General features: G+C 48.5%; 1 protein-coding gene across 1 annotated transcript in view; it reads right to left on the bottom strand.

The window, feature by feature from the left end:
* Frem2 (FRAS1 related extracellular matrix 2) overlaps positions 1–9,454 on the bottom strand; it is a 133,585-nt gene extending 124,131 nt beyond the window's left edge. The window contains exon 1 of the mRNA XM_028763594.1: positions 4,072–9,454. Coding sequence (XP_028619427.1) covers positions 4,072–9,205 — 5,134 coding nt within the window. The 5' untranslated portion in view covers positions 9,206–9,454. The remainder of the gene's footprint in view (positions 1–4,071) is intronic.
* Positions 9,455–9,696: the final 242 nt, after the last annotated feature.

Below are 9,696 nucleotides of genomic sequence, written 5' to 3' on the forward strand. Positions count from 1 at the left end.
CATCTGTAACTGGAGTTCAGATGATCTAACACCCGGTGGCCGCGCCGGCCCCGCCCCCGCCCCGCGCCCCGCCCCGCCCCTCCCCACCCCCTGCCCAGCCCCTCCCCGGCCCCCCCCTGCACAGCCCCCCTGCACAGCCCCCTGCATAGCCCCTGCACAGCTCCCACACAATCCCTGGACAGCCCTTCCAGAGCCCCTGGAGAGTCCACACACAACCCCTACACAGCCCCTGCTTGGCCTGTTAATTCTAAAATCTCAACTTATGACCTGTCGTTTATCAATAAGGAATGGCCAGAACTCTGTTGACTACACATCCTTACTGTACCAGCCATGACAAACTCTTTTCTAATTTTCTTACTTGCTCTGCAATTTTGTCTGAAACTCTAATGGCACTGCTTGAAGAAGATGATGATAGTGGTAGTGGTGATGCTAACAATAATAAGTGGGTGGAGAGATGGCTTTGGCTAAGAGCACTGGCCGCTCTTGCTGAGGACCGTTGTTCAGTTCCCAGCACTCACAACTATCTTAACTCCAGTTACAGATGATCTAACACCCTCTTCTGGCTTCCTCGAGTACTGCATGCGTGTGGGTGACACACATGCAGGCACAACACATACATATAAAAGAAATCTAAACAAAAAACTTTAATTAATTAAAAATAAAGCTCAGAGGCTGGAGAGATGGCTCAGCAGTTAAAGAGCACTGGCTGTTCTTGCAGCAGACCCAGGCTCCATTCCCAGCACCCACACAGTGGCTCACAGCATCCTGGTAACCCCTGTTCCCTCGGAGCTGATGACCCCTTCTGATCTCCACAGGGACCAGGCACACACATGCAGATAAAACAGTCATACAATAAAAATAATATCAAGCTATAAATTAGAATAAAATAAACCTCTATTACACAACATGTTTTCTTAATAAAAAAAAACAGTAAGATTTCTTTGAAGTAAATAGCCACTTCAAAACTTTTCATTTTCCCTATAACTTTGTTAACACTAATTCATGTTTTCAAAAGGTGACTCTTGATGACAATGTTGTTATTCTACAGGTCCCTCTGAAAGCAGACACACATTGTAAATGTACATAAACACTACCTTCCTTAAGCACAAAGAAGATACAGTAATTTGGATAGCCAAAATGTTTAACAGTAATCTAGGAATTAAGACTTTTTTCTGATTGCTATATTTAATATATTTATTTCATTGATCTATACAACCAGCCCATAGTTCCTATTTTAAGCAAATAGCCCTAGTAATCATAGCCGGTGTGAATTGAGTGGGGGAACCTTGTGCCTTTGTTTATACTGTGCTTGACAAATATTAACAAAAATAATTTGTTTAACAAATTATCCGACAAAAATACCAGAATGCGCTTATTATTAACTTGTTTTTATTTTATGTATAAAAGTGCTTTGCCCGTATACACCTGAGAACACTGCATGCTTGCCTGGTATCCAAAGAGGCCAGAAGGGGGCATCAGATCCCCTGAAGCTGCAGTTACAGGTGTTATAAACTGGCCATGGGAGTGCTGGAACTGAACCTGGGTCCTTTGCAAGAGCATCAGACACTCTTACCTGCTGAGCCATTTCTCCAGCCCCATTATGTACTCATTGAAGAGAAAAAAAAGAAAGTTTATGTAGTTGAGACAAGGCTTCAGCCCTGGGTACAAAGGGTGATGGTGTAGGTGAGACACATGGACAAAGGCAAAGTTTGAAGCAAATAAGCTGACTAGTTCTGCTCCTGAACCTTTCCTGACAATGAATTTTCATAAGTCTTCGGAATAAAAATCTCTCCCATGGGCCATTTAGTTAATCAACTTAGGAATAACCTCTCTGGCTACTTTTGATAAAAGTGTTTAACACCATTAAAATACAGTTTCTCTTATCCCTTCCTGATCAAGCAAAATAAAACCAGACTGCACAGGCGTAGGCCTCCCCTGCCCAACACTGCTCTCATTCACCCTCCAGGAGGACGGCCATCTGTGAAGGAGCCATCTTTAACGACTTATCTAATCTCCATAAATAACTACTAGGAACCAGACTCTAGCCTCAACTTGTTCAAACGAGGGCTTTGTGACTGAATAGTAAGCGTTCCTTCTAAGAGGCTGAGTCTGGGTTAAAATGTGGTAAGTTCCTTTAAAATATAGTTTTTAAACCTATGTCTTTTAACCACAAAACATAACTACTCTATAATTACAAAGGTAATAAAACTTAATTGTGGCAACTCTGTGAAAACCAACAAAATTCCTGGAGTAGAATAGCATACTTTAAGGGTTCAATATATGTGGAATAATATGGCAGGATTTTGGAGCTGTTGAAATTGGCTGGTAGAATTTAAAAGAATTTATTTGCATATCTTCTCCCCCCCCCCTTTTTTTTAACAACAACAACGACAACAAAATCCCTGTAAAAACACTCTCTTTTGGGGTCGGAGGAGAGATGAGATGGAAGGGTTTCTACCCTCTAATACAGTTCTGTCCTCTCCAGCAGAACAAACCAGCCTAAAGCTGCTGGTTTCTCTGCCAGAAGCAATCTACAGAAAACTCTACCCAGCCAGCACTCACTCTGGGGTTTTCCTGTCCCAGCAGGCCCGAGATATATGTAGGCTCTCGGCCAAGAATCTGAGGCTGGAGTGTGAAGCTGTTTGCCAGCATCAAACAGAAAACTAGATCTCTTCAACACAACAACCAAGTCTATTAAAGTGTTTGTTGTCTAAGAGCAGAACATAGTAGCAGGAAAGAACACCCCCGCTGGGATGTCCTGGGGTTACACTCCATTTCCACCCCAGAGCCCACACGGGAGATCCAGTTTCCATTCTGATGCTGAGATTTCCCTGAAAGCAACACAAATCCCTTTGTAATGAAAGTTACAGGGTCTGAGAAGAGAGCCCTAATTTCCCAGCTAGCCACTGAAGTGCTTCTCCTTTCCTCTCTGAGCGCTCGGCAGAGGTCACATGCCCCTAGGTTGCTGACCTCCTCAGAGCCTGCTGCCCCAAGGGCCCCAGGAACGCAGGTGCTTAGGGCAAGGGATGTCTGATACTTTGCTTAGGACAGGACAGAAAAGGCTTTGAAGAAAAAACGAATTAGAAACAATGAATGAAAAATAGCAATGAAATAAGTAATGATAATAAAAATAACATAATAGAAAATATAAGAAAAAATAGTAAGCAATAATAAGATCAGTAAAATAATAAAATAGAAAATATAAGAAAAAATAGTAAGCAGTAATAAGATCAGTAAAATAATAAAAAACAATAATGAAATAATTCCCTCCTTAGACGATTAACCATCTTTTCATACTTTCTAAACTTAATTAGCTGGATGACAAGTTAGCCAATGAATGAAGACATCGTTTTCTTGCACATCATTAATTGTGTGCTCACTGTTTGAGCACACCCCCACGCTGTTACATGAGATATAATTTTAATAACTCTCAACAGGTTTATTTATCTCTTGTGTCTTTCACCAAATGTCTGCCTGAGTCATGAACCAGTAGGAAATATTTTTAAAGTCTCAAATAAATATAAATGAATATCGTCCGTTAGTTACAAAATTCCCAATAGCCATAGCAAGCATCAACCCAGTATTTAAAAATATAAAGGTAATTTAGAATTTAAAGATACTGTGTTTGAGTGTATATTGATAATGATAACCAGGTGATGTATACCACGAATCTCTCTTTAAGGGACTGAAATGTTCCGAGGACTGGGTGCAGCAGTGTACCAAACAGGATGGCAGGGGACTTGGTAACATGAAGCAGCATTAGAAAGTCAGCCTCTGTCATAAACCCCCAAATCCATATCTTACCAGCATATCTTGCCACAGTTACAGTACCTTCCTATTCCCTCTGACAAAGAAGGTTACAACACAGCATACAGCACGTGGAGGTGTTTCCCAGGACTGAGGGTACCTGTGTGCTCTCCTCCCTTCTTCCTCTCTCCCTCTCCTCTCCTCTCTTCCTTGTCCCTTTGAACTCAATCCTGACGCTCTACTCATAAAGTTTAGGGACCCACTCATTCTCAAGAAATAGAGCGTAGCAGGGCTTTGGGTGTGAGGAGGAGAGGTAGAACATACCTTGGGTAAACTGCATGACACTGTGGTTTCCTTGACCCAGGTTGAGAAGGTAGCCATGTTGGGGGGCTTCTGTCACAATGAACCGGAGAGAAAAATGCAGGCTGTCTCTATCCTCCACTTTGAGTATTTTGTTGGTGATCACAAACCCCAAATGGCCAGTGGCCAGAGTACGAAGCGTAGAAGCTCCTTTGTTCACCACAATTTGGGGGACACTATTGTCAACAGGTAACACCTGGATTTTCATCACTTGAGGTCTCCTAGTTTCAAACACTGTCTCAGGAAAAACATAGAAGTCTGAGTGGGTGCCATCTGTCACCGTGAAGGAGAAGCTATCTTCCGTGGATTCTGTGCCATCGTGTTTGTAGCTGATTAAGTTTTCATTCAAGTCTTGCTTGGTGAAAACCATGACAGATCTGGTATTGTTGAAGAGGAGGTGACCATGAACAGGGACCTGGGTGACAATGAATTTTAGGAGCCTGTCAGGCGAGTCTCTGTCTTCCACAGTGAGTTCAAAGGGGGTGATCAGCTTACTTTCACCTTCACTGACCACCAAATTGTGGATGGTGACCACCGGCTTTTTGTTGTCTACATCGCTGATTGAGATCCGGAAAGTTCGGAAGACAGGGTTCCTGCCATCAGTGACTTGAAACTCGAAGCTGTCCATTTTGACCTCATCCTCGGCTGTGTGTATGTAGTAGATTTTGTTACCAGCCAGCTGGAGCTGAGTGAAAGAAGTGATGGACAGTCCCCTTCGATCCGTGCACTCCAAGTGGCCTCTCATAGGAGCCCTGGTAATGGTGAAAACTAAGTTCTCATCAGGACTGTTCAGGTCGCTTGTGCTTAGCAGGTCGGTTGTCAGAGTTACCTTGCCACCTTCTTTCAAGGACACACCCTTACTTACCACATCAGGGAAGACAATGTCAACACTACCAATAGACACGTAAAAGTATCGATCTATAAGAGCATTTGTTCCATCCGTCACATCGAACTTAATCAGGTCTCGAATGCCCTCTTGCCCAAAGTGGACATATTGAATCAAGTTCCTGTCCACTTCGTCCTGGGTAAAATTCATGCCTAGCGTGATATTTTCAAAGACACCTAGAGGTTTTCGTCTCTGTAACAAGCCATGCCCTGGTCCATAACGAATAATATAAAGCAGTGATTTGTCATCAGAGTCTAAATCGGTTGCCATCAGGATTTTGTTGTTGATAACTTTGGTTTCCCCGATTTCTATTTCTAGCCCATTATTGATGGCCATTCTGGGCGTCTCATCATCCACGGGGATGACTGTGATGAAGACCATCTTCTCCACAGAGTGCTTGCCATCAGTCAGCTTAATCACGAAACTGTCCTCTTGAGTCTCAGAGTCATCATGCTCATAAATGATGCTGGAACTCTCTATAATCTGGTCCAAGGTGAAGCTTTCAACCAACACTGTACCATTGATCAGCTGGTTCATGAAGTGACCATGAGTCGGAAACCGGGTAATGGTGAATGTTAAATCATCCCGGGGAATGTCGGCATCAGCAGCGTTGAGGATGGGCGTGTCGACCACCAGACTCATGCCTTCCAACACCATGAATTGCCTCGTGAACATTTCTGGCTGCTCGTCATTGGTAGGAATGATCACAATGGGGAAAATCTGCCTCTCGGAAAAGTTAATGCCGTCAGAACAGCGGAATATAAATCGGTCTTCAACAGGCTCCACTCCTCTGTGGACACTCTGGACATAGTTTATGTGTCCTTGCCTGAGATCCTTCAGCGTGAAGGCACTTATGGCAATCCCAGCTCTTGATTTTTCCGAGCCTGGTGCTGGAGAAATGTTCTCTACATACCCTGAGGTCGGCTGAATGACTATTGTGCACAAGAGGTCATCCTTCAGGGAATCTTTGTCTTCAGCACTTAGGTGGCTCAGGCTTATCAAACCCTTGTCACCTTCCAGCACTACAAACTGCTCACCAACAGAAATTTCAGGGGCTTGGCTGTCCACAGGGAGGATGGTCACCCACACCGTGACACCCTGAACTATGCTGCTACCAATTCTCCATTCTTGAGACATAGCTGACAGACTCAGGTTAAAAGAGTCTGCTTTGGGCAACAGGCCAATCTCACCACTGGTATGAGCGTAGACAACAGAGCCCTCCAGGATGTCCCTCTGGGTGAAGTGCTCAGATGGAGCTCCATTTACCAGGATTTCCCCATATAAGGGTGGACCTTCCAACAGGAAAGTCAACATTAAATCTTCAGAATCCTGGTAGGCCCCCTTAATGATATTGGCAGTGACTTCGGTAGCTCCATTCTCCAAGACGTCTAGATAGGACTCCAGAGTGCCAGCAGGAAGGACTGACATAGAGCCTTCACGGTCCATTGGCCGAACATTCACTCTGAGAGTGATTGGCACCACATGGTGTCCGTCGCTGACCTCCAAGGAGCAGCTGTCAGTCAAAGACTCGTCCCCGCTATTCCAATAGGAAAGTCTACCATGCTTTATGTCCTCCAAATGGAAGTGTCCTCCTACATGAAGTGGCCGTCCAGAAATTTGCATGTGGCCATGTTTGGGGGCCTGTGTGAGAGTGAAAGAGATGTGGGCCACATCCGTGTCAACGTCATTCACGTGCAGCTCAGTCTCACGCAGGATGTGGTGGCCCTTCTCCTCCACGGTGAAGCCAGTGTTAACAATCTCGGGGGGCTGGTTATCCACAGGCTGCAGGTAAAGGGTGAAGGTGCCAGGAGCCACATTCCCAGCTCGATCTTCTACTTGGAACTGAAACTGAGCGACCCGGGCTGCTACTCCTAGCTCCTGACCTGGGGGCCTGTAAGCAATTTTATGATGATTGACCTGGGCTTGGGTAAAATGAGTCACCACAACTGAGGGATTATCAGTGAAGACCAGAGTACCCAGTGGAGCCGGCAAGTGGTTCTCATCTGTGTCTGTAGGGGGCTGGGTCACTGTGTACTGTAGCTCTCGGTCATCTGTGTCCAGGTCGGTGTAGTGCAGCCACTTTTTCCTCAGTGGTGTGAGCTGGGATTCCTGTACCACCATCCGAAGGGGACAGCCACTGCCCAGTTCTGGAGGGAGACGGTCCACGGGATGAATGCGTATTACAAACCTCTGGATCCCAGACTGATTAGGGGGGTCATGATTGTCTTGGACTCTAAACATGAACTGGTCCATCACTGGCCCAGGGCTGTGGGGCCCCGAGTGCCTATAGAAGAGCTTCCCTTCTGTGATATCCTGTTGCCGCCACTCTGTCACTATTCGCTCGTAGAATGATCCTTGTCTCTGCCACAGACCCTGCTCTTCCTGGGGAGCATGTGTTTGGCGGAGAAGCAGGTGTCCTGAGCTTGAGAAGGGTGGTAACAGTACAAAAAGCAGCTGAGAGTCATCTGAGTCCATATCAGTTGCACTCAGAGTCAAGGGAGGGATGGGTACAGTTTCACCCTCAGCCATTGTCAGCCCGGTGTTGGCGTTCAGGACAGGTGGCTGGTCATCCACAGGCACTAAAGTGATAGGGAACAGGAACTGGACCTGATGCCTGCCTCCTCCATCTGACATGCGCAGCACCAAGTTGTCGCTCAGCGAACCGTCTCTGTCATCATGCTGGTAGACAACCTGGCCAGCTGCCAGCTCAGCCACTGTGAAGGTCTTGGGAGAAGAGTCACTACTGGGAGAACCCAGAATAACAAGGTGGCCATGCCGGAGCCCAGCCACCACCTCCAGCCTCACAGCTTCTAGGTCATCTTCATCACTGATGACCAAGTTCTGGGGTCCACTGCCTACAGAACCCGTGAGCGGCCGATATTGACCCTCATAGAGAATAAGGCCAGTGTTTCGTGTGACTACTGGAGCCAGGGTATTCATGGGTTTCACCACCACCATGAAGGCGAAAGGGTCTGAGGCTGCTCCTTCTGGGTCCACTACCTCCAGCTCTAGTTCAAACAGACGCTCCTGATCAGAGTCCTCAGAGGGAGGCTGGTAGGCAATCTTCAGCAGGCGCAAATCCCTCTGTGTAAAGGAGGAGAGAGGCAGGCTTCTGTCATCAGTACTCACCAAGTAGCCCTGCCCAGGCTGGAAGGCAGAGGTGAGGTTGAAAATTAAAAGGTCTGGGTTGGATTCAGCATCCTCTGCTGCCAGCATGTCTGGAGTGAGAGCAGTCAGCACAAACTGGTCCACCTCCATCATCATCATGGCCACGAAACTAGGCTTGGGTGCAGTGTTCTCCGCTCCTCCCCGGATCCTCACAAGTACCTGGAAGTGCTCACGTTTTAAAGCCGGGCTGCCCACTGGAGCCCCTCGAGAATGTAGCTCCACCACCATAGGCAGCCAGTCCCTGTTAGGTGAGCGACTGGGGGCTGTGTGGCGGTAGCGCACTCCCAGCTCCTGGAATGCTTTACAGTCCATCAAAGGGGTCTCGGAGGTCCCCCTCTCTCCTGCCCCTCCTGGGACCTGTGGGTAGTGAAGGAGTTCTCCATAACGAGGCAAAGCGCTCAAACCTGACAAGATGCCCACGCGGCACTCCTCGGTCTCAGGCTGGTAGGCGAACTCTAAGCTCCGAGCATCCAGGGCATTGCTGGTCCCTAGCAGTTCTTCCACGACCAGAGGTAAATTCCGAGTCACAACCTCCAGCTGGGTGAAGACCACTTCCACCTCTAGTGCCAATGGCAGGACTATCGTCCTTCCTGGAGCATCGTAGCGCAGCTGCAGCCGGACGCGGTCGCGGGAAGGGCTGCGAGCACCCAGGTGGGAGTAGCGCACCTCACCCGGGCCATAGTCGCACGCAAAACGCTTGGGACTCAAGCGGCCCGGCCGCTGGGCCAGCGCGTCGTTGTCTAGCACGATCACTGTGCAGCGGTCACCTGGCTGCACCTGCAGCACCAAGTCATGCAACGGATCCAGCCAGACTTCGCGACCAAAGGGCACACGGAGCCCGCGGTTCGCCACCACTATAGCTTCCTCTGTAGGAACTCCCGAAGTCCCGGAGAGATCCAGGGACAGAAGTGCTGCGCCTGGGGCAGCAGCCTGTGTGGAGACGAGGACTACCAGTGACAGGAACAGCAGCAGCAGCCTGGGCGACTGTGTGAGTATCGGCTGGAAGTTGGAGAACTTAGGTGTCCTGCGAGCGCGGGTGGCCATCCCGGGAGTCCTTGTGGTATGTAGGTTGCCGGCGTTAGAGTTCCGACAGTTCTCCCGGCGAGTATGCAAAGCCAGCCTTTGCAGGCTCCTTAGAGAGCCTGATGGGAAGGGCCGGGAACTCGGCGCGGCGCCCGCGGGGCCCTCCCAGTGGCAGTGCTGGACCAGGAGGATGGCCAAGTGCGGCCGCGCGGTCCCTACTTGGAGCCGCAATCCAAGGTACTAAACATTTCCAGCACGTCCGGGGCGTGTAGCAGACAGGAGCGTCCCTAAGTCTCCAGTACCGGGACCTTACTCGTTGAGGGAAATCTCTCCCTTTGCACCCCCTAACTCCAATCCTCCCGGGGGGCCAATCGCTGATCGCTGGAGGAGGCCCTGAGCCCAGGGTTGGGTAGTGACTGCTGTCAATCAGCTCCCAGGCGGGGAAACTGCGCAGAGCTGCTCTGAGAGAGGTGCAACAGGTTGGTTGGAATGGAGGGGCGCCCGGAGCAGCT

This window comes from Grammomys surdaster, unplaced genomic scaffold (assembly GCF_004785775.1).
Source record: "Grammomys surdaster isolate TR1022 unplaced genomic scaffold, NIH_TR_1.0 139, whole genome shotgun sequence".
NCBI classification, from domain to species: domain Eukaryota; kingdom Metazoa; phylum Chordata; class Mammalia; order Rodentia; family Muridae; genus Grammomys; species Grammomys surdaster.